Consider the following 26,689-nt stretch of genomic DNA (forward strand, 5'->3'; position numbering starts at 1 on the left):
TCAAGTGCACTCAAAGGAATAGCTACAAGCAGTTTTCCTTTAACACAGTGTCTTTTGGAAAACATTCTAACCTTCACTGAGACTATGAAAAAGAACAACAACGAAATATTTGCCAACGGGTCACATGAAACTGTAAACTGTCTTTCCCGATTTCAAGATGACTTCGGTCTAGTTTCTTGCCAAACAAAAACAAACAGGCTGTGTGTTTCCTATGCTGATGCACAGAACTGATGAAAGAGACATGACTAGAGGCGAGTCTGTTGAAAATTTGGATTACAATGCAATCAAAGGTGAAATAGACACTGTTTATTACATGATTAAATCCTACTCCACACAAAGGACAATAAGACGATGGGCCTTGGTGGTGTTTTTGCATTATTTGGATATTACTGGTATATTTCCACAAGCCTTATTCTTTGCAAAGAAAAAAAAATCCAGAATTTTTTTTCTCTGGAAGAACATACTTTACAATGGAGAGCCATTTGAAAGAAAAGGCTCAACACACTATTCTACCACGAGATATTAAAGGATTTCTTATAGCTCTAGCCCCAAAAATAACAAAGAGGTTGTTGAAAGATGTTGGAAGAGCCATCTTTCTGGTGGTAAAAGATGATGATGATGATGATGATATTGTGACTACTGTGACATGTAATAATTTAAATAGATTAGTTTTCAGATCATTTCCTGAACAAGAAAGTGTACGATTGTCGATGTGTACTAAATTTTTTAATTGGCGGCCTTGTTATTTATTATGACCACACATACAATTCTACTGATTATGCATTTTTGTAGAACTTGCTTTAAAAATTGCCAATAACAGTGCTGTCATCTGCAGCTATAATTTATTATTTGTTACTAAAGTCACCCTGAGGAAACTTCCTGGCAACTTGTCTGTCAGATATTCCAAAATAATTTGAATCTGCTGCCATTAAGAACGATCTTTCTTATGGTTCATAACCCCATCTTTAACTACCAGAAAATTACAAAGTTTTCTTGTTAAATGGTATTTAAAGTTAGCAGCAATGAGTGAGGCACATTCCTGCTTAATTAACTGTCTTCAGCATGCTTCCCACAGGGGTATATGTCAGACAACCATTCCTTACCTGTTAACTTACATATTTCAATTCCTTGGCGTTCACAAGACATCTTAATTGTGAGCCAACTGGGATGGACTGACAGCTGGTGGCTACAGTAGCCATGCAGAAATGCGCTGTACATAGGTAGCAGCTCAATCGCAACCTACCATGGTAAGTTTCTACTGTTTAGTTAGCAGGTGACACTGCTCAAGGGACGCAGTGTGCACAATTGATGGAAAGTGTACTTTTTAAGACATTAACACATGGAAAACATTTATATTTGAAATTTTCTCTTTGCTGATTTGCTGTGGGCAAGGATTATCACTGGTTTCAACATAAAGATATTGGAAAGAACTATGGAAAGTCTGAGTTACATTAGTAATCAGTCCTTGAAAATTCATACATTTATTACATAACAATGCATTATACAAAAACTGTTTAAATCAAGTTCCTCAGTCATTGTAATATATTTTGGCACAACTTGCCTGTGAAGAGAAATTCCAGTCTTGTGTAGTCACTGTTCAGCTTTTAGTAAAAATCAATAGCATCTATTAGAACTTTATTTTCATGTCACCTGAACTGTTACCAAGCATCTGCCATTATATTGGAGTAATCCAAACACATTACACATCTGCTTCAGATGACATCTTTTTGAAATCACATTTTCCCCATCAAGTAGAGATCTTTTCTTCATCCATCCGAATCCCGCTGGCCAGCAGTTTCCCCAATTCTTCCACACTGAACAAAAATAGCACTGAATAATATAGTAACAATTAAAAACATATTACCATTAAACAAAATATTCATAATATTATTAAACAGATATTGTGACAAATGTAAAGCTATGCTCACTTTGAAACTCTTTTACAGCTATATTTTTAATTGTGTGTTTATTTATTTAATTTTGTGTATGATGCTGCTATCTTCATAAACTGTGCATCAAGAATGCTAGTTCATGCTCTGTCTATGTGTCATTTACCTCAAGTAAGTCACTATCACTTTCTGGACTGGCTTCCTGGATGCAGTTTGAAGTAACTACTAAAAATGTCCCTTCCATTTGGTAGACATATGAACAACCCAACACGTGGCACAACACTGAGAGCTAACCTCTTTTCAGCTATGACCAAGCTCTGTGCACTGCATTTTGAAGAGTAGTCAATAAGATGGGCTTTGCTAAGCTATATTATTGTCACAAAAGTTCTAATATAACTGCACAAGTACTGGGAGCCATGCTGCTATCATCACTTCCCAGAGCTGTTGATGTGGGTGTGCAGCAGGAAATTCACACAGCGAACAACCGGCAACCAACATGGTTGCACACACATTCAGGAGTACTAATACCTCCTAGTACATGTGTGTTCGCCAAAATAAATTGAAGTTTTATTGGGTTGACAGTGTAGCCAACCAATGGTACATACAGCAACGTAAGAAACAATGAAAGAAGTTCATAAAAGCATCACTGATTGGTTTCTGTGAATAGTTTCACCCTCAATTTCAAAAAGGAACAACATACTCAGTTCTGCACATCTAGGTGCACTACACTAATGCTAAGTCTAACACACGGTGAGGAAATAATAAACACGACAGAGACTTCAAAATTATTAGGTGTTCATATTGATGAGAACTTAAGTGGGAAAAAGCACATTTTCGAATGCCTAAAATAACCTAGTTCAGACACATTTGCGGTTAGAATGATTGAAAATATTATTTGGGAGGAGCGATCAGTGAACTGACGTATTTTGCATATTCTCATTCAATGATGTCAAATGATATGTCTGCTTGTGTCTGTATGTGTGGATGGATATGTGTGTGTGTGCGATTGTATACCTGTCCTTTTTTCCCCCTAAGGTAAGTCTTTCCGCTCCCGGGATTGGAATGACTCCTTACCCTCTCCCTTAAAACCCACATCCTTTCGTCTTTCCCTCTCCTTCCCTCTTTCCTGATGAGGCAACAGTTTGTTGCGAAAGCTTGAATTTTGTGTGTATATTTGTGTTTGTTTGTGTGTCTATCGACCTGCCAGCGCTTTTGTTTGGTAAGTCTCATCATCTTTCTTTTTAGATATATTTTTTCCACGTGGAATGTTTCCCTCTGTTATATAGTAATATATATATATATATATATATATATATATATATATTGTTATGTTTTTGAACTTCCACTGCTGTGAGTCTGAATCCTGAATCCTTCCTGGCCATGCTGACAAGGTTTTATGAATTTATTCGTAAAAGTATAGACAGCAGTAAATAAAATATCCTGTGGTGCCTCTCCTGCTCTAATTTGGTCAGTTTAACATCCTGCCCCCCCTCCCCCCCCTTTAGGCACTGGTCTCAGATTTGGAAGGACGGATGCTTCCACTACATCCGGACATCCTGGTTTAGGTTTTCTGTGATTTTCCTAAATCATTTCAGGCAAATGCCTCTCCTCCTTTAACTCGCATGCATATTGACATGTTTCTATATACAACTGATGTATTCCTTGTATAACACTGACTGATCCTATATCATTGTAAAATGATCCTACGGCACACAAATTACTCCTACTGATAACATCATAAATAACACGGAAGGGAAACTTAAGTCTACACAATATAATTTAATAAAAACTGTTCTTGAGAGTGTAAGTATACAGTGTAAATATATCTGGGATATCAGACTTAAGTGGGGCACACATGCAGGCTATCCCAGGAGGACAGTTCATATGGACAAATGCTCCCTTTGGAATGTTTTTCTCTCTTCTACTGTTACCAATCAAGTCACATTTACATGGCTTGCAATCAGCAATACACACTACGTAATAATCATCAATGTTTGCAGGACAAGCCACAAAGTGCAATGGAAACACATGTGGTGCTTAAAGACTCAGGATAGCTTTATAAATCCTGTGATTTTGCAGTCACAAACAACGGGTCAGAAATACTTTTACCGATTTGGAAAATCGGTCAATAGGTTACAAGGGAACATTTTGTCTGTGGTACAAGAGTGTGATTTACATTCTCTACGATACAGCTTTTCCATAATCTAATGTACATTTTGTTCTCCCTAAAGGACATAAATGCACTGAGGTTGATACTTTTTTGCCTTTTACAAATTTTACTGTGAATAGTTTAAAACAGACTGCAAACGGTTGTAAATTTAGTGTGAAATGCTGTAAATGTTTTATCGCCATCCTCAAACTGAAATATATCTATTCAAATAATAACCTTGCTTTTGGCAGCAGTGCAATAGCTGTTAAATACAAACACAAATAAAGAGTATAGAAAGTACTATTGTGTTTTATGAGTGGTTCAGTTGATTCAGGGGTGTGAGTGCTGCAAAAATTAATCCAAAATAACAGATACCATAAGCATAGTGTTTTGCAAGATAAGTCGCAAATATATAAAAATACAGTGTTTGCACCTGATTCAAACGTAAGACAGACATAACAGCTGCTGAAACTTGAATTCAATATTTGCTATATTTACAGTACAAATGTAGACAAGCAATATTTTTCTTTGTGCCTCATATCTGAAAGAAGTTTGCATCTGAATCACCTATACAAATTGCAGGTATTTTTTGTGCTACAGGATCACAACAACCTTCACAACAAACTGGAAACAGGCACAAACAAAGTGGGCAAAAACAAAGTCATGCAGACCTGGCTTCCGTAATCGCATGGGAGGCCACTAGGCGGGATATCTCCACCAGCGGCCTTGGATCTTTCCTCAGCTCCTGGACCCACCCCTGAGAGCCCAGCACTGGCAGAGCGTTCCTTGCAAAGTATTCAATGGCCGCCTTACGGAGGTGTGGGCATGAGTACCGCAGGGCGAGCACGCAGTACGGCACAGTGTTCTCCACACATAAATCCTTGACCAGATGCTGCTCGCACATCTCCTTCAGCACGTGCAGCTCATATCTGTCTGCGAGCACCAGCAATTGGGGTGCTACACTCTGCAGCTGCGGTACCTCGTCCGTGTACAAGAAGGTCAGCAACTGCTGCACCACATCCACAGGCATGTCGGAGATAAAGATTAACTCTTTCCCCCGGCGGAGTAACGCGTCGAACACGGAGCTCTGAGCCACCAGCACCGAGCTGTGGGCCCCCAACTGGCCATCTGCAGCCACCAACGAGACGTCAGCACCCAACCCTGACTCCAATAGAGACCTCAGGTCATTTGGTGTGCTTCCCTGTGGCTGTTGCATATTGAGCACTGTTAACAACCTGAAATCGCCAAAGCACCACATTAAAATTCTTTACTAGGTACTCTTAAACCTTAATGTCTTATTATTTTTCTGCCTCTACAGAGAACAACAGGTAAATATAGCATCAATCAAACATATGCAAGAAATCTTGGAGGCAGTATAAAGTTGCCAATACCACTTTTGTACCCAATCATCATCGCTACTTGTTACGCACGTACTGCCTGGACCCCAATTACATTATTGGTGGCTCACCACTATTTACAGCAGATGTCAAAGATCTGTAAAATGCTGAGGGAATGTGCATTTCACAGAATAGCAGTGAGGGCCCCAACAAACAAATGGGCATCAAAGACACAGAGGCCACTACAAGTCATACGTAGTTATAAGTGGCAGCAGTGGCTATGAATAACATAGCTAGCAGCACCTGAAGAAGACAATTGGATTGGCCATCTAAATACTGCGCATAAAAATGGAAGCAACTACTCGCTGTTTAACGTATGCTTGAGTGAAAAGTGAATGCAGAAGCGGGTGTCTTGTTTATATCATCAATTACATTTTGATTTTAATATGGATACCATACTGTAACTTTTGTTTCCAAGCTCATCTAAAATATTTTGCTTCTACACATAGCAACAACAAAAAAGAAAATTATTATTAATAATAATAATAATAGAACACGAAGTGACACACATGTTAGATATAGAAGAGAAATTTCAGCTGACATATATAGAATACAAAGACACAAATACAGACATTGGACCATTCTTGCATAGACCACCAAATAACCCACAAGTCGAAACAACAATAACAACTATCAACACAATCATACACAACAAAATGAATGAAAATACAACAATGGAAGAGTTACAACTACTGGTTTATGTAGGAGCACTCACTACACTAAATATACACACTAGGCAGAGATCAGAACCAACCAACACACAGAAGAAACCCACAAAACCAGCATGGCAACACAGGCTACAGATCAGAATAGAAAAACTGAGAAAAGACATCGGACAACTAACACAATTTATAAGAAATGAAATATCAGACAAAAAACGAAAAAGGTTAGGTAAAATCTCACAACAAGAAGCAATGGAGCAATTAGATGAAAAGAAGCAGAAGTTACAAGCATTGGCCAAACGACTTAGAAGATACAAAAAAAGTGAAAATAGAAGGAAACAAAACCAAACATTCAACACAAACCAAAAGAAATTTTACCAGACAATAGATAACACACACATTAAAATAGGCAATCCACCAAACATAACAGACATGGAACACTTCTGGAGCAACATATGGTCAAACCCGGTACAACATAACAGGCATGCACGGTGGATACAAGCAGAAACATACTCACACAAGATGATACCACAAATGCCTGAAGTGATAATTTTGCAACATGAAGTCACCCAAGCAATTAATTCTACTCACAATTGGAAAGCCCCTGGAAATGATAAAATAGCAAATTTCTGGCTAAAGAAGTTCACCTCTACACATTCACATCTAACTAAATTATTTAACAGTTACATTGCAGACCCATACACATTCCCTGACACACTTACACATGGAATAACTTATCTGAAACCTAAAGATCAAGCAGACACAGCAAACCCAGCTAAATATCGCCCGATAACATGCCTACCAACAATCTACAAAATATTAACTTCAGTCATTACACAGAAATTAATGACACATACAACACAGAACAAAATTATAAATGAAGAACAAAAAGGCTGTTGCAAAGGAGCACGAGGATGTAAAGAGCAACTGATAATAGATGCAGAGGTGACATATCAAGCTAAAACTAAACAAAGGTCACTACACTACGCATACATTGATTACCAAAAAGCTTTTGATAGTGTACCCCACTCATGGTTACTACAGATATTGGAAATATACAAAGTAGATCCTAAATTGATACAGTTCCTAAACATAGTTATGAAAAACTGGAAAACCACACTTAATATCCAAACAAACTCTAATAATATCACATCACAGCCAATACAGATTAAGCGTGGAATATACCAAGGAGACTCATTAAGTCCTTTCTGGTTCTGCCTTGCTCTGAACCCACTATCCAACATGCTAAACAATACAAATTATGGATACAATATTACTGGAACATACCCACACAAAATCACACATTTGCTATACATGGATGATCTAAAACTACTGACAGCAACCAATCAACAACTCAACCAATTACTAAAGATAACAGAAGGATTCAGCAATGATATAAGTATGGCTTTTGGAACAGACAAATGTAAGAAAAATAGCATAGTCAAGGGAAAACACACTAAACAAGAAGATTACATATTGGATAACAGCGACTGCATAGAAGCGATGGAAAAAACAGATGCCTATAAATATCTAGGATACAGGCAAAAAATAGGAATAGATAATACAAATATTAAAGAAGAACTAAAAGAAAAGTATAGACAAAGACTAACAAAAATACTGAAAACAGAATTGACAGCAAGAAACAAGACAAAATCTATAAATACTTATGCCATACCAATATTGACCTACTCATTTGGAGTAGTGAAATGGAGTAACACAGACCTAGAAGCACTCAATACACTTACACGATCACAATGCCACAAATATAGAATACATCACATACATTCAGCAACAGAAAGATTCACATTAAGCAGAAAGGAAGGAGGAAGGGGATTTATCGACATAAAAAACCTACATTATGGACAGGTAGAGAATTTAAGAAAATTCTTTCTAGAACGAGCAGAAACTAGCAAAATACACAAGGCAATCACTCATATAAATACATCGGCTACACCACTGCAATTTCATAACCACTTCTACAACCCTTTAGATCACATAACATCAACAGATACGAAGAAAGTAAGTTGGAAAGAGAAAAAAACACTACATGGCAAGTACCCGTATCATCTAACACAGCCACACATCGATCAAGACGCATCCAACACATGGCTAAGAAAAGGCAATATATACAGTGAGACAGAAGGATTCATGATTGCAATACAGGATCAAACAATAAACACCAGGTATTTCAGCAAGCATATTATTAAAGATCCCAATACCACAACAGATAAATGCAGACTTTGTAAACAACAAATAGAAACAGTAGATCACATCACAAGCGGATGTACAATACTAGCAAATACAGAATACCCCAGAAGACATGACAATGTCGCAAAAATAATACATCAACAGCTTGCCTTACAACATAAACTTATAAAACAACACGTTCCTACATACAAGTAAGCACAACAAAATGTACTGGAGAATGATGAATACAAATTATACTGGAACAGAACCATTATAACAGATAAAACAATGCCACATAACAAACCTGACATCATACTCACCAATAAAAAGAAGAAATTAACACAACTAATCGAAATATCCATACCCAATACAACAAATATACAAAAGAAAACAGGAGAAAAAATTGAAAAATACATCCAACTGGCTGAGGAAGTCAAAGATATGTGGCATCAGGATAAAGTTGACATCATACCAATTATACTATCAACTACAGGAGTCATACCACACAATATCCACCAATACATCAATGCAATACAGCTACATCCAAACATATATATACAATTACAGAAATCCGTAATTATTGATACATGTTCAATTACCCGAAAGTTCCTAAATGCAATATAACATGTACCGTACAGCAAAAAGGAAGTGACGCTTGATAAAGGTCCGCGTCACTCCATTCTTAACCAGACATAATGTCTGAGAAAGTAAAGATAATAATAATAATAATAATAATAATAATAATAATAATAATAATAATAATGCCCGGGAAAAGAATAGGCCTGCGGTATGTTCTGCCAGTCGTAAAAGGCGACGAAAAGAACAAACCACTAATAGGGCTAACCCCCCTTTTAGTGTTATTACTTGGTTCAGGACAGAACTAAAGAAGCCTCGGACAAGCGCCATCATGGTCGGGGACGACGTTTGAACCCTATGCCCGCCCACAATGGTAATGACACTGCTAGCCAACTGGAAAATGATTTAAATCCAAATAGAGGTGTTTTGCAGGATATGCTTCCTGCAACCACCATAGAAGGAAAACAAAGACAGAGGATGAGATGGTCAGATGAAGTTAATCGACACCTCATGTTCTGTTATTACCAAGCAACAAACCTAGGAACCAACACAACTGGATACAGATCACAAGTACACACAACATTTATTATCAGATACCCGGAATTAAAATTTTTAACAGAACAACGACTAGCTGATCAGATCCGTGTAATAATCAAAAATAACAGGATACCCCAGTCAGAATTAGAAAACATCAAACAACAAGTACAACAAATACTGGAACAAAATAATGTGCAATCAGAAGAAGAAAATACAGTAATGGACTGAAACATCCCAGAGCAAACAAACAAAGAACACCACGCATCAATTAAACAATCAGAGGAAAACGAAATCTTAAGACAGCCACCAGAACAAGCACAAATAGAACACTAAGTGACACACATGTTAGATATAGAAGAAAAATTTCAGCTGACATATATGGAATACAAAGACACAAATACAGACATTAGACCATTCTTGCATAGACCGCTAAATAACCCACAAGTCGAAACAACAACAAAAACTATCAACACAATCATACACAACAAAATAAATGAAAACACAACTATGGAAGAGTTACAACTACTGGTTTATATAGGAGCACTCACTACACTAAATATACACACTAGGCAGAGATCAGAACCAACCAACACAGAGAAGAAACCCACAAAACCAGCATGGCAACACAGGCTACAGATCAGAATAGAAAAACTGAGAAACGACATTGGTCAGCTAACACAATTTATAAGAAATGAAATGTCAGAAAAAAAAAGGTTAGGTAAAATCTCACAACAAGAAGCGATAGAGCAATTAGATGAAAAGAAGCAGAAACTACCAGCATTGGCCAAACGACTTAGAAGATACAAACAAAGTGAAAATAGAAGGAAACAGAACCAAACATTCAACACAAACCAAAAGAAATTTTACCAGACAATAGATAGCACACACATTAAAATAGACAATCCACCAAACATAACAGACATGGAACACTTCTGGAGCAACATATGGTCAAACGCGGTACAACATAACAGGCATACACGGTGGATACAAGCAGAAACAGACACATACAAAATGATACCACAAATGCCTGAAGTGATAATTTTGCAACATGAAGTCACCCAAGCAATTAATTCTACTCACAATTGGAAAGCCCCTGGAAAAGATAAAATAGCAAATTTCTGGTTAAAGAAGTTCACCTCTACACATTCACATCTAACTAAATTATTTAACAGTTACATTGCAGACCCATACACATTCCCTGACACACTTACACATGGAATAACTTATCTGAAACCTAAAGATCAAGCAGACATAGCAAACCCAGCTAAATATCGCCCCATAACATGCCTACCAACAATATACAAAATATTAACTTCAGTCATTACACAGAAATTAATGACACATACAACACAGAACAAAATTATAAATGAAGAACAAAAAGACTGTTGCAAAGGAGCACGAGGATGTAAAGAGCAACTGATAATAGATGCAGAGGTGACATATCAAGCTAAAACTGAACAAAGGTCGCTACACTATGCATACATTGATTACCAAAAAGCTTTTGTTAGTGTACCCCACTCATGGTTACTACAAATATTGGAAATATACAAAGTAGATCCTAAATTGATACATTTCCTAAACATAGTAATGAAAAATTGGAAAACCACACTTAATATCCAAACAAACTCTAATAATATCACATTACAGCCAATACAGATTAAGCGTGGAATATACCAAGGAGACTCATTAAGCCCTTTCTGGTTCTGCCTTGCTCTGAACCCACTATCCAACATGCTAAATAATACAAATTATGGATACAATATTACTGGAACATACCCACACAAAATCAAACGTTTGCTATACATGGATGATCTAAAACTACTGGCAGCAACAAATCAACAACTCAACCAGTTACTAAAGATAACAGAAGTATTCAGCAATGATATAAATATGGCTTTTGGAACAGACAAATGTAAGAAAAATAGCATTGTCAAGGGTAAACACACTAAACACGAAGATTACATATTGGATAACCACAGCGACTGCATAGAAGCGATGGAAAAAACAGATGCCTATAAATATCTAGGATACAGGCAAAAAATAGGAATAGATAATACAAATATTAAAGAAGAACTAAAAGAAAAATATAGACAAAGACTAACAAAAATACTGAAAACAGAATTGACAGCAAGAAACAAGACAAAAGCTATAAATACTTACGCTATACCAATATTGACCTACTCATTTGGAGTAGTGAAATGAAGTAACACAGACCTAGAAGCACTCAATACACTTACACGATCACAATGCCACAAGTATAGAATACATCACATACATTCAGCAACAGAAAGATTCACATTAAGCAGAAAGGGAGGAGGAAGAGGATTATCGATATAAAAACCTACATTATGGACAGGTAGACAATTTAAGAAAATTCTTTCTAGAACGAGCAGAAACTAGCAAAATACACAAAGCAATCACTCGTATAAATACATCAGCTACACCACTGCAATTTCATAACCACTTCTACAACCCTTTAGATCACATAACATCAACAGATACGAAGAAAGTAAGTTGGAAAGAGAAAAAAACACTACATGGCAAGTACCCGTATCATCTAACACAGCCACACATCGATCAAGACGCATCCAACACATGGCTAAGAAAAGGCAATATATACAGTGAGACAGAAGGATTCACGATTGCAATACGGGATCAAACAATAAACACCAGGTATTTCAGCAAGCATATTATTAAAGATGCAATACCACAACAGATAAATGCAGACTTTGCAAACAACAAATAGAAACAGTAGATCACATCACAAGTGGATGTACAATACTAGCAAATCCAGAATACCCCAGAAGACATGACAATGTAGCAAAAATAATACATCAACAACTTGCCTTACAACATAAACTAATAAAACAACACATTCCCACATACAAGTGTGCACCACAAAATGTACTGGAGAACGATGAATACAAATTATACTGGAACAGAACCATTATAACAGATAAAACAACACCACATAACAAACCTGACATCATACTCACCAATAAAAAGAAGAAATTAACACAACTAATCGAAATATCCATACCCAATACAACAAATATACAAAAGAAAACAGGAGAAAAAATTGAAAAATACATGCAACTGGCTGAGGAAGTCAAGGACATGTGGCATCAGGATAAAGTTGACATTATACCAATTATACTATCAACTACAGGAGTCATACCACACAATATCCACCAGTACATCAGCGCAATACAGCTACATCCAAACCTATATATACAACTACAGAAATCCGTAATTATTGATACATGTTCAATTACCCGAAAGTTCCTAAATGCAATATAACATATTCCGTACAGTTAAAAGGAAGTCACGTTTGATCAAGGTCCGCGTGACTTTCCATTTTTGACCAGACATAATGTCTGAGAAAAGAAAGAAAGAAAGAAAAATATTATTATTATTACTATTCTGAATTGCAAGGTCATTATTTACCCTCATTCCTTATTGCAGTGGACAGGATGGACTCTATTTGAACTCCACCCACTGTAGAGCTTAATGCCAGGACAATCCATGTGAAAGGGCAGCAATTTTTTTTTTTTTTGACAGAGAAAGTATTACATATGTAAACTGATGTACCCTACATAACACTGTGCCAGATTATAGTCACTGGAACATGCAAATAACTTACAAACTCCAAGAATCATTCAGAAAGTGCTATCACCTTTTTTTCCCATGGATACTGTACAACCCACAGAAAAAATAGTAGAACAGTTCAAAAAGTGAGCCTTTCCAGATACGAACCACCATCAATGATTTTTATCAGTGACAAACAGTAGCTAAAAACTCAAGTATATATACTGAAAACGGTTCAATTTTCCTGACCACTGTTGCAGCATAAAGCATGGTACAAATCAGTATGAAATAATCCGGACAGCACTGGAAGGATAAATCATCTTAGTGCACTTTGTTTCTGTCTGTCATTAACAGTCAACATAATGTCTGTCTACTGAATACGATCTTCACTCTGCACTGTTGTGGAACTATTCAACACACGACAACTGCGACATGGCTTAGGACTGAAAACTGGCCCTCTGCCTCTTGCTAACTGAAAAAAAAAAAAAAAAAAAAAAAAAAAAAAAAAAAAAAAAATAATAATCAGTGTGGAAGCTCCGTCTACTATCCCCACCAGATAAACCCATGTCTGTCAGTAACAAAGGAAGCCGACAACTTCTACACAGTACCACTACAATGAGCTTAGAAGGCATCCAGCAGTGCTGTGTTAGCAGAATTACTTGGGCTTGGTCATTGGTTGAAGGGTGGGCTTTATCCTACTGTGGTGTTTATTTTGCACATACACTTAAGACGTTTGGATGAAAAGACACACAGCCCCCACCCCCCATTTGCGTACTGAAATTGTAATTCAGATAGTTTAATGTATTAATCATTCAAACAGAATGGTGTAACTACAAAATAATCTGATGTTGTTATAATCTGAGTGTTGATTTTACTACCCTATGCCTGCCTCACTTTTACTATAGTTGGCAGTCACTTGTCCTGAGCACCTACATCACGTATTCTGCGACAGCCAATGCGTTCAGTATGTTCTGAATGCTCTGCTGTGAATGCCATAGCTAATGCAATCATTAAACGTGATCACAGCAAGTTGTTCAGTGAATTTCGATTCCATTTGTTGCAAGCTTTCGTCACTGATTGTGGTGGTCAGTGATAAATTCTGCATAAGCAAACGAGAGAATTAATTTGCAGGATATACACTTTCTTCAAATAGAAAGCATGCACATGCATGTGCTGCAGCTGTTGCTTGGAATCGTCAACAACGCAATCCCCATCTGTGCCTCAACAGGTGTGAACCGCCTTCGCTCGTGTATCAGATTATAACATGTGCATGCAAGATGTTTCACGCAATTTAATTTTTTACACTTAGCACTCTTCACTGAACTTCTGTTATCAGTTTTTCCACATAGATGACATCTGCCTATCTTCTTACTTCTCGGATCAATTTCTTTCGAAGTGAAGAGTGTAGTTTCAAAAGACGTTCTCTTTACAACATTTCCTTGTCCCTTCATTTCCCCATCAATTATCTGTTGGCCGGGAGTTTCTTCGGTGAACTGTGTTTGTTTTTCACTCGGGTGAGGAGGGGGTTAATTTGCCTTTAATAGCACATGTGAGTTACATGCAGATCATATCTGACAACACAAGTATAGGGACAGCTGTTTCTCTTTCTCTTAACTGTATAGTTGCTTGGTTGGTTTGTGGGATTAAAGGGACCAGACTGCGACGGTCATCGGCCCCTTTTTCAAAAAATAAAATAATAATAAAAAAAAATTAAAACCACCCAAAGAGAATAAAAACGAACAACAGGAAAGATGTCAGACGACACAGGACAAGAAATACTCAGACAGAGATCAGACAAAACAAATTAAAATCACACAGAGGGTGTCTGTGGTTGGCCGACCATAGAAACAAAATAGGAAAAGCCAACCACCGGGAAACACATTAAAAACGCAGACTAAAATCGTAGACCAAAGGCCAGAATCAACACAAAAGGACATAAACACTCAGATGAGACGATAAAAACCCCCTGACCGAATAAAACGTAAAACTAAGCCAGCCATAGCAGGGTCATCAGATAAAAGGGAAGGGGGCGTATCAGGCAGCGCAAAGGTCTGCCTGAGCACAGCTAAGAGCGGACACTCCAATAAAATGTGGACCACAGATAAAATGGAGCCGCAGCGACACAGAGGTGGGTCTTCACGGCTCAATAAGTGGCCGTGCGTCAGCCGCGTGTGCCCAATGCACAGTCGGCAGAGGACGACAGACTCCTTGCGAGAGATGCGCAAGGAGGAGTGCCACACAGTCGTCGTCTCCTTGACGGCACGAAGATTGTTATGGGTGGCCAGACCGCGCCATTCAGCGTCCCAAAGCGAGGAAATGTGTCTGCGGAGGACTGCCATCAAATCAGTCTCCGGGAGGCCTATGTCCAGAGATGGTGTACTGGTGGCCTCTTTCGCCAGGCGGTCAACATTTTTATTTCCGGGTTTCCCAACATGGCCCGGGGTCCAAACAAAGACCACAGAGCGGCCGCAATGCGCAAGAGTATGCAGGGACTCCTGGATAGCCATCACCAGACGAGAACGAGCAAAACACTGGTCGAGAGCTCGTAAACCGCTCAGGGAATCGTTACAGATCACGAAGGACTCACCTGAGCAGGAGCGGATATACTCTAGGGTACGAAAGATGGCGACCAGCTCAGCAGTGTAAACGCTGCAGCCAGCTGGCAATGAACATTGTTCGGAATGGTCCCCTAGAGTAAACGCATAACCGACACGACCAGCAACCATCGAGCCATCAGTGTACGCAATGCCAGAACCCTGATACATTGCAAGGAGGGAAAGAAAGCGGCGGCGGAAGGCCTCCGGAGGGACTGAGTCCTTCGGGCCCTGTGCCAATTCCAGCTGAAGGCGAGGGCGAGGCACACACCATGGGGGTGTACGCAGAGGTGCCCAGAAAGGAGGCGGAAGAGGTAAAGCCCCAAGCCTGGAGAGAAGCTCTCGGATGCGGACCGCGATCGTACAACCTGACCGGGGCCGACGTTCTGGCAGATGGACGACCGATCGAGGGAACAGGAGACGACAGTTTGGATGCCCGGGCAAGCTACTGAACCGCAATGGAGGGACACCTGCCTCCGCAAGTATGCTGTCCACTGGGCTGGTCCGGAAAGCACCAGTGGCAAGGCGTATGCCGCTGTGTAGGATTGGGTCCAGTACCCGCAGTGCAGATGGGGATGCTGAGCCATAAGCCAGGCTCCCATAATCCAGACGAGACTGGATTAACGCCTGGTAGAGCCGTAACAGGTCGGCGCCCCAGCGTGTGTGGCTCAAGCATCTCAGAGCATTTAGATGCCGCCAACACGCCTGTTTAAGCTGCCGAATGCGAGGCAACCAAGTCAGCCGGGCATCAAAAACTACACCCAAAAATCTGTGGGTCTCCACCACAGCAAGGAGTTCGTCGACAAGATAAAGCTATAGCTCAGGATGGACTGTTCGGCGCTGGCAGAAATGCATAACGCGGGTCTTGGCAGCCGAAAACTGAAAACCACGCGCTACAGCCCAAGACTACGCCTTGCGGATAGCGCCCTGTAGCTGACGTTCAACAGCTGCAATGCCAGTAGAGCTGTAGTAAAGACAGAAGTCGTCAGCATACAGGGAAGCGGAGACAGAATTTCCCACCGCTGCAGCGAGCCTGTTTATTGCGATTAAAAACAGACAGACACTGAGGACAGATCCCTGTGGTACCCCGTTCTCCTGGACTCGGGAGGAACTATGAGAGGCCGCGACTTGCACGCGGAAGATACTATACGACAGAAGATTTCGGATAAAGATCGGCAGAGGGCCCCGAAGACCCCATCCATGAAGCGTAGAAACGATGTGATGACGCCATGTCGTATCGTATGCCTTCCGCTTATCGAAAAAGACAGCGACCAGGTGCTGACGGCGGGCAAAGGCAGTACGGATGGCCGACTCCAAACTCACCAGATTGTAGGCGGCGGAGCGGCCTTTACGGAACCCACCCTGATACGGAGCCAGAAGGCTCCGAGAGTCCAGTACACAATTCAAGCACCGGCTCACCATCCGTTCGACAAGCTTGCAAAGAACGTTGGTGAGGCTAATGGGGAGGTAGCTGTCCACCTCCAAAGGGCTCTTGCCTGGTTTCAAAACGGGGATGACAATGCTTTCCCGCCATTGCGACGGAAACTCACCCTCGACCCAGAGACGGTTGTAAAGTCCAAGGAGGCGTCGCTTGCAGTCCACTGAGGTGTTTCAGCATCTGACAGTGGATGCCATCTGGCCCAGGAGCGGTATCAGGGCAAGCAGCAAGGGCACTGTGAAATTCCCACTCACTGAATGGAGCATTGTAGGATTCAGAATGGTGGGTGCGAAAAGAAAGGCTCCGACGTTCCATCCGCTCTTTAATGGAGCGGAAGGCCAGTGGGTAATTGGAAGAAGCGGAACTCATAGCAAAATGCTCTGCCAAGCTGTTGGTAGTTTCGTCGGAGTCTGTACAGTGAGTGCGCAGGGACACTGACAGGGGTCCGATAGCCATAGAGGCGTCTGATCTTGGCCCAGACCTGCGAAGGAGAGACATGGAGGCCAATGGTGGACACATACCGCTCCCAGCACTCCTGCTTGCTTTGGCGGATAAGGCGGCGGGCCCGCGCACGCAGCCGTTTGAAGGTGATGAGGTATTCAATGCAGGGATGTCGCTTGTGACGCTGGAGCGCCCGCCGGCGATCTTTAATCGCTGCAGCGATCTAAGGCGACCACCAAGGCACAGTACGCCGCTGAGGAGACCCAGAAGAACGGGGAATGGCAGATTCAGCGGCAGTAACGATGCCGGTGGTGACCGATTGAACCACCGCATCAATGTCATCACTAGAGAGAGGCTCAATAGCGGCAATGGAGGAAAACAAGTCACAGTCAACCTTATTCATAGCCCACCTGCAAGAGCGCAGAGAAGACTGACACTGTGGCAGTGACAGAAGGATCGGAAAATGGTCACTACCACACAGGTCGTCATGCACTCTCCATTGGACAGACGGTAAGAGCCTAGGGCTGCAGATCGAAAGGTCGATGGCGGAGTACGTGCCATGCGCCACGCTGAAGTGTGTGAAGGAATCATCATTTAAAAGCGAAATATCGAGCTGTGCCAAGAAATGCTCAATGGTGGCGCCACGACCTGTCGCCACCGACCCACCCCACAGAGGGTTATGGGCGTTGAAGTCGCCCAGTAACAAGAAAGGTGGCAGCAATTGGGCTATCAGAGCAGCCAGGCCATGCTGCGCGGCAGCACCATCCGGCGGAAGGTAAAGACTGCAGACGGTAACATACTGTGGCGTCCACACCCGAACCGCGACAGCCTCTAAAGCTGTTTGTAGAGGTACAAACTCGCTGTGAAGAGAGTTAAGGACATATATGCAGACACCACCAGACACCCTTCCATAAGCTGCCCGGTTCTTATAATAATCCCGATAGCCACGGAGGGCGGGGGTTCGCATTGCTGGGAGCCAAGTTTCCTGAAGTGCAATGCAGAAGAAAGAGTGAAGGCTCATAAGTTGTCGGAGCTCAGCTAGATGGTGGAAGAAACCACTGCAGTTCCACTGGAGGATGGTATTGTCCATGTCAGAGCGGCGTGACGGGACTTGGAAGGCAGATTACGCCACTGGGTCACCTGCTGCCTCCAATTGAGCACTGGTGCTAGCGCTATCCATGGCGTCTGAGGGACCGGCGAGATCGAGGTCCTCAGCGGACGCCAGAATCTCCACCTCGTCCTCAGACGCAGAGCTGGAAGGTTGCAGTGGGGTGGCTGCCACCGCGAGTTCCTTGGGCTTAGAGCTCTTCTTCTTGGATTTCTCACACTGCTCCTTGGGTTTAACTGGCTGGGAGGGCTTCACCGATTCAGTCTCCGGGACTGAGGAGGATCGTGAAGCCCTACGACCAGCGGATTGTGGGCACTTACACAACTGTCGGTCGTCACCCTTCCCGCTGGTGGAAACCTGGGAAGGGAGGGACCCAAGGGATCCCTTGCGAGCGTGAGAAGCCGAAGAAGTTGGACACGTCTCCGGCTTAGAAGCGGGGACGGACGTCCCCAATGGGTGGGATGGTGTTGCTCCTGAGGTAGGTGGCGCAGGAGCAACCCGGTGGGTAGAGCCCCCCACTGGCAAGGGGGCAGGAGGAGTTCTACTACTCGTCGATCCGGCCGGAAGTCGAGAAACTGATGGGGCTAGCACATGTGTTGTAGCAGCAGCGTAGGAAGATGTCATTCTCACAGGATGTAACCGGTCGTATTTCCAATTGGCCTCAGTATAGGTCAGTCAGTCCAGGGTCTTATATTCCATGATTTTGCACTCTTTCTGGAAGATTCTGCAGTCTGGCGAGCAAGGTGAATGGTGCTCCCCGCAGTTGACACAGATGGGAGGCGCGGCACATGGAGTATCGGGATGAGATGGGCGTCCGCAATCTCGACATGTGAGGCTGGAAGTGCAGCGGGAAGACATATGGCCAAACTTCCAGCACTTAAAGCACCGCATCGGGGAGGGATATAGGGCTTGATGTCACATTGGTAGACCAACACCTTGACCTTTTCCGGTAATGTATCCCCCTAGAAGGCCAAGATGAAGGCACCGGTAGCAATCTGATTTTCCTTCGGACCCCAATGATCGCACCGGACGAAATGTACACCTGGGCGCTCTAAGTTGGCGCGCAGCTCGTCATTAGACTGCGAAAGAAGGTCCTTATGGTAAATAACTCCCTCGACCATATTTAAACACTTATGGGGTGTGATCGTAACAGCAACATCCCCCAACTTGTCACACGCAAGTAACTGTCGTGACTGGGCAGAGGATGCCGTTTGTATCAGGACCGATCCAGAGCGCATTTTGGACAAGCCCTCCACCTCCCCAAACTTGTCCTCTAAATGCTCGACGAAGAACTGAGGCTTTGTGGAGAGAAAAGACTCCCCATCAGCTCTCGTACAAACTAAGAATTGGGGCGAGTAACTACTACTGCCATCCTGAGACTTACGTTCCTCCCACGGTGTGGCCAGGGAGGGGAACGGTTTTGGATCGTACTTCTGAGTGTTAAATTGAGCCTGAGAACGCTTCGAGACTGCTGGCGGCTGGCCACCAGCGAGAGACGATGTACCACGCTTCATTGCGGGTCATCCGCCCTGATGCCACCTACTCCGACTAAGGGCCCTCCCCACGGGCGCCACCCAGCCACAGCAAAGGCCACCTGGCAGGATGGCCATTGCCGGGAGTCCCGATGCCCCAGGGAGATGGGCATCTACTCCTTGGCATACGTGGGGAGTTAATGGCGCAGGCATCAGTAGAGCGATCCCTGTGTTGTCAGGGGGCTACAACCAACAGGGTACATGGCGGCCCCACCACAACGGACTGGCTACCGTGCTGGATCCTAGGTGCAAAAATGTCCAAGGTCATCGCCGCAGCTAAAAGCAACACTGCACAGTGCAGCGTGGTAATAGCACCTAAGGACGTATCCATGCCCAAGAGATGGAAAATGAGCGGGGCATCATTGCAACGACGAGAAAGCCTGGCTAAAGGTCTCAATGCACGATGGATACAGTGCACCATGTAAGGCGCCCTTCCCCAATTGGCTCGCTCTTCGGAATAATTAAGAAACGGAGGTCAAACCCAAGAGGGGACCATCACATAAGGCCGAAACGGTTGAGACTCCTTTTAGTCGCCTCTTACGACAGGCAGGAATACCGCGGGCCTATTCTGACCCCCGAACCTGCAGGGGGATCTTAACTGTATAATTCACCACCATCTTGACTAGTGTGTCCACAGTTTTTTTGTAGTGCCATAGTCTAAAACAATTTCAGGTTTTCTTTTGGTGCAATCACTGACTTCTGCACTGTAAGTTTTTTTCCTTTTCCTCTGATGCTGTAAGATACAGGTATTATCTCCTTTGTGATGTGCAATTAGAAATACCTCTAGTCTGCAATAGTTTTGGTGGGATGGAACGCTTGTTTCTTCACACAGTTCCAGTCATTGTGATCGCTCGCTTTTCTCACAGGAAGTGAAAATGTTGTCACAGGTAATGTTAAGCACCTTCAAGTCCTAAGCCAAATTTATTACAACCCTTAGGTCTTGGGTCTTTTCAGGGGCGCTACCTAGTTGTTTCCCATTATATGGCTGAATATGCCACAGATAATTTGTTTCATTGTCACAAAGTACCCAAAATTTGATGTTATACTTCACTGGTTATCAAGCGCATACTGATGAAAAAGGCAGATTTCCCTGAATGCAATAAGTTGCCCATCTGCTGTAACAAACTTATTGAGTTAACTTCGGTAATATCTCTACCCATTTCTCCCACAAATCCCTTGTAATACAAACTTATCTGGTCCACGTCTTCGTACTTTCATTTGAGGGTCATCAAATCGAGTAGCCCTTCACATCTTTCTGAACATTTCTAGTAATACTGTAGCTCTGAAATTGGTCAAATTTTGTATTCATCCCATAGACTTTCAGTAGACTCGTCAGATGACTTATAAACTCCTGCTAATAACAACAGATGTAAGCATCAAGATCATTAACATCTACTTTTTTCCACTTCTGTCAATATATATGCATTCCTTCAGCATAGGTATCGATGATTATAATGTGTTCAATTGATGGAGGGAAGAACAATTTAAAAGCTGAGTATTCATTTGTAATGTAACCCTGTTGGTGCTGGAGTCTGTAACGTCTAGTAGAAAAAAAAAACCATATTATGTAGTAACGAGAAAATTATATGTATCATATTGTGTTATTGTATAAAATTATGTATTTTTTTTATTATTATTTATTTTTGAGAACATCTGCGTCGGCGAGTAATGAAACCGCCACAGACGATAAATGTCCAACAAAGATTAAAATAGGTAACTAGCATATAATACGTGACGAACATTAATTTCTTTGTCTTCTTCATCTGGGAGTCGAGCGAGTAAGATATCCTGTGCCGTAGTAGCGAACGCTAGTGTAGCATTCTTTTGTCGAGACTAAGAGATGTACGCCATTACGTATGAATTCTTAAAGGTGTGTACCAATTGAAATATTTAAATGTTTTAATAGAGTTATTTAAATGAAAACTTGCATTATTAATTGTTAAAGCTTGCTTGCCTATTATCCCATCCTGTTGAGACATTTTTCAGTTATTTAAATATTATCTGTGGTGCTGAGCTGCGTGGTGAACGAAAGAGCCGCTGCCGCGGCGTATTCAAACGACTTCCAATATAGTCTATCATACCGCAAGGAAGCGGTAAAGTAATAGTAAAATAATATTATTTCTTTTAGCTTCCAGACTTGCAGTGCAGATCAGCAGATTTTATGATGTGTTGCAGGTTGACGCGGGCTGCTGATAGTATATAACTCACAGTACAAATAAGTTAATGTACCGTCAAAATCTAATAGGAATCTTGCTGTGCTCCGTTCTGGTCTGGCAAACTTTATAGTGAAAACGTATTTTTTCATTAAGAGTCTCATGTTCTTGTGCTAGTCGTGGTATTGAATGGTGTTTTACCGAGAAACAAAATCCACTGCAAAATTTTGTTGTTGAACGATCATACGAACTGTAACATCAGTGTTCATAACAAAGTAATTTCAATTTTCAATAACTATAAAGTAGGGAAGATATGTTGATTTTTAGAATGAGTTACAGTCACGAAAAAACGTTCCTTTAATTGTAGGCCAGATACAGAGCAATAAGATCTCAATATATATATTTTGTTTTGTTAAAAGGTAATGATGATAAGGAAATTCAAAGCACAGCATTACTAACAGATATTTCGCGGCTCTTTTCATATATGCGTTGTTGCACAAATAATAATAATAATAATACAGCCAATAATCATAATAATAATAGAGAAGAGTTATCACGAACAATTACGAGAGACGCGAAAAGTCAGGCGAACTGTATTACACTATAAGCTGTCCGAGTTGAGGTAGGGGTTCAATCTCCCATTCAATTGGTTTATCTTTTGAAATCACAATTGAAATATTTAAAATTTGGTGCTCAGGTACATCATCAGCATCTCCTAGTGAAGGTAACAGGTTGCATTCCGAAAAATGATCTTCATAAGTGCGTCTGCCGTTTCAGCATCTTGCTAAGAGACCTATACCTTGAGAAAAAACTTGGAGAAATGCATGATACAAACTGTGTTGTCTTAGAATACATTTACTCAGTTCCATTTTCGATGATGGACCATCTTCACAGTGGAAAAATGTTTGCTGTGACAACTTCATACGGCATACACGCTAGTTAACCAGGAAAGTATACACCATTACTGATCTCAAAATGTAAGAAAACTCATACGTAACACCGTAATACAGGCTTAACCAAGCAGAAGACAACACCGAAAACATGAAAATATGTAAGAGCAGTAGTTGTACATGTTTTCAACATTGTTTTCTGCTTGGTCGGCCTGTGTTACGGTGTTAAGTATCAATTTTCTTACGTTTTTGTCACAATAGATATTTTTCCACTGTGAAGATGATCCACAATTGAAACCAGTATAGTGAATACACGTATTGAGGACAGCACAGCATGTATCATGCATTTCTGCAAATATACTGATGTTGTTGACAGTTTCCTGACAAAAATTTTGATCTTATTTATTTATAGATTCTTCCATTAATTTTTGTTAGAACAATTCCCTACTTAAGGTTGAATAAAAAGTAAAGTGTTTTTGTTTATTCTAACTAGTTTTCAGCTTACTGGGCCATCTTCAGGAAGCAACTGACTAGCATCTGCTAAAGACAATAGTTCTTAGCTAAAAGACATTAAAATCAAAGATACAATCCACTTACTAGAATGTTGTGCACTGAACTTTTTTTTAATGTTTAAATTACACTTTACACAGTGGGAAATATTAAGTGCAATAAATGATTAAACTACACAATATTACAGTATTGTAAGGTCTTGATTAAATTTAGTTATTTGGTGGTTGTTGTTGTTGTTGTTGTCGTCGTCGTCTTCTTCTTCAGTCCTGAGACTGGTTTGATGCAGCTCTCCATGCTACTCTATCCTGTGCAAGCTGCTTCACCTCCCAGTACATACTGCAGCCTACATCCTTCTGAATCTGCTTAGTGTATTCATCTCTTGGTCTCCCTCTGCGATTTTTACCCTCCATGCTGCCCTCCAATACTAAACTGGTGATCCCTTGATGCCTCAGAACATGTCCTACCAACCAATACCTCCTTCTAGTCAAGTTGTGCCACAAACTCCTCTTCTCCCCAATTCTATTCAATACCTCTTCATTAGTTATGTGATCTACCCATCTGATCTTCAGCATTCTTCTGTAGCACCACATTTTAAAAGCTTCTATTCTCTTCTTGTCCAAACTATTTATAGCCCATGTTTCACTTTCATACATGGCCACACTCCATACAAATACTTTCAGAAACGACTTCCTGACACTTAAATCTATACTCGATGTTAATAAATTTCTCTTCTTTAGAAATGCTTTCCTTGCCATTGCCAGTCTACATTTTATATCCTCTCTACTTCGACCATCTTCAGTTATTTTGCTCCCCAAATAGCAAACCTCATCTACTACTTTAAGTGTCTCATTTCCTAATTAATTCCCACAGCATCACCCGACTTCATTTGACTACATTCCATTCCCCGTTTTGCTTTTGTTGATGTTCATCTTATATCCTCCTTTCAAGACACTGTCCATTCCGTTCAGCTGATCTTCCAAGTCCTTTGCTGTCTCTGACAGAATTACAATGTCATCGGCAAAACCTCCAAGTTTTTATTACTTCTCCATGGATTTTAATTACTCCTCCAAATTTTTCTTTTGTTTCCTTTACTGTTTTCTCAATATACAGATTGAATAACATTGGGAATAGGCTACAACCTTGTCTCACTCCCTTCCCAACCACTGCTTCCCTTTCATGTCCCTCAACTCGTATAACTGCCATCTGGTTTCTGTACAAATTGTAAATAGCCTTTCGCTCCCTGTATTTTACCCCTGCCACCTTCAGAATTTTAAAGTGAGTATTCCAGGCAACATTGTCAGAAGCTTTCTCTAAGTCTACAAATGCTACAAACGTAGGTTTGCCTTTTCTGAATCTAGCTTCTAAGATAAGCCATAGGGTCAGTATTGCCTCATGTGTTCCAACATTTCTACGGAATCCAAACTGATCTTCCCTGAGGTCAGCTTCTACCAGTTTTTACATTCGTCTGTAAAGAATTCGCGTTAGTATTTTGCAGCTGTGACTTATTAAACTGATAGTTCGGTAATTTTCATATCTGGCGGCACCAGCTTTCTTGGGAATTGGAATTATTATATTCTTCTTGAAGTCTGAGGGTATTTCACCTGTCTCATACATTTTGCTCACCAGATGGTAGAGTTTTGTCAGGACTGGCTCTCCAAAGGCTGTCAGTAGTTCTAATGGAATGTTGTCTAGTCCCGGGGCCTTGTTTCATCTTAGGTCTTTCAGTGCTCTGTCAAACTCTTCACACGGTATCATATCTCCCATTTCATCTTCATCTACATCCTCTTCCATTTACGTAATATTGTCCTCAAGTACATCGCCTTTGTATAGACCCTCTATACAGGGTGTCCCAGCTATCTTGTCCACCCAAAATATCTCTGGGACAATAACAGCTATTGGAAAACGACTTTCACCGGTATCAATGTAGGACTGGGGCCCATGAATGTACATATTTGGAAACATTCTAAAACGAAAGCATATGTGATTTTTAACACAAACTTACGTTTTTTAAATGGACCTCCTATATTTTTTCTTCAGCAATCCATAGCATGACAAAGCACGTACACAATGGCGTTGATTTCATCGCAGTATTCCCATTACATCCCCGAGATATTGAGACGCAAAATTGACGCTTGAAACACCCGACATGCGCTGCTAGCGCACGTCCTGAGGCTCATGCGTGAACCCCATGCTACCCGTAATCGCAATGTGATTGACAAGTGTCCCTCTTGATGAGTATGGAGGTGTGATTACACATGTCAATCACATCGCGATTACGGGCAGCATGGGGTTCACACCTGAGCCTCAGGACGTGCGCTAGCAGCGCATGTCGGGTGTTTCAAGCGTCAACTTTGCGTCTTAATATCTCGGGATGTAATATGAATATTGCGATGCAATCAACACCATTGTGTATGTGCTTTGTCATGCTATGGATTGCTGAAGAAAAAATATAGGAGGTCCATTTAAAAAAAACATAAGTTTGTGTTAAAAAACACATATGCTTTCGTTTTAGAATGTTTCCAAATATGTACATTCATGGGCTCCAGCCCTACATTGATACCGGTGAAAGACATTTCCCAATAGCTGTTATTGTCCCAGAGATATTTTGGGTGGACAAGGTAGCTGGGACACCCTGTATACTCCTTCCACCTTTCTGCTTTCCCTTCTTTGCTTAGAACTGGGTTTCCATCTGAGCTCTTGATATTCATACAAGTGGTTCTCTTTTCTCCAAACGTCTCTTTAATTTGCCTGTAGGCAGTATCTATCTTACCCCTATTGGTCTCTACAGTGTCATCGGCATCCTTACATTTGTCCTCTAGCCATACCTGCTTAGCCATTTTGCACTTCCTGTCGATCTCATGTTTGAGACTTTTTATTCCTTTTTGCCTGCTTCATTTTCTGCATTTTTATATTTTCTCCGTTCATCAATTAAATTCAATATCTCTTCTGTTACCCAAGGATTTCTACTAGCCCTCGTCTTTTTACCTACTTTATCCTCTGCTGCCTTCACTACTTCATCCCTCAAAGCTACCCTTTCT

The 26,689-nt window shown here is 41.2% G+C and overlaps 1 protein-coding gene across 2 annotated transcripts in view; it reads right to left on the reverse strand.

Moving 5' to 3' along the window:
* Positions 1-1,465: 1,465 nt before the first annotated feature.
* The window catches only part of LOC126236030 (speckle-type POZ protein-like), a 47,316-nt gene continuing 22,092 nt past the window's right edge, over positions 1,466-26,689 (reverse strand). For both annotated transcript variants that reach the window (XM_049945052.1, XM_049945053.1), the window contains exons 2-3: positions 4,710-5,273; positions 1,466-1,814 (exon numbers count right to left, since the gene is read on the reverse strand). In XM_049945052.1, the coding sequence (XP_049801009.1) occupies positions 1,748-1,814; positions 4,710-5,254 (612 nt within the window). In that variant the 5' untranslated portion in view covers positions 5,255-5,273 and the 3' untranslated portion in view covers positions 1,466-1,747. The remainder of the gene's footprint in view (positions 1,815-4,709; positions 5,274-26,689) is intronic.

Source organism: Schistocerca nitens, chromosome 2, assembly GCF_023898315.1.
Source record: "Schistocerca nitens isolate TAMUIC-IGC-003100 chromosome 2, iqSchNite1.1, whole genome shotgun sequence".
In the NCBI taxonomy this organism is placed as follows: Eukaryota; Metazoa; Arthropoda; class Insecta; order Orthoptera; family Acrididae; genus Schistocerca; species Schistocerca nitens.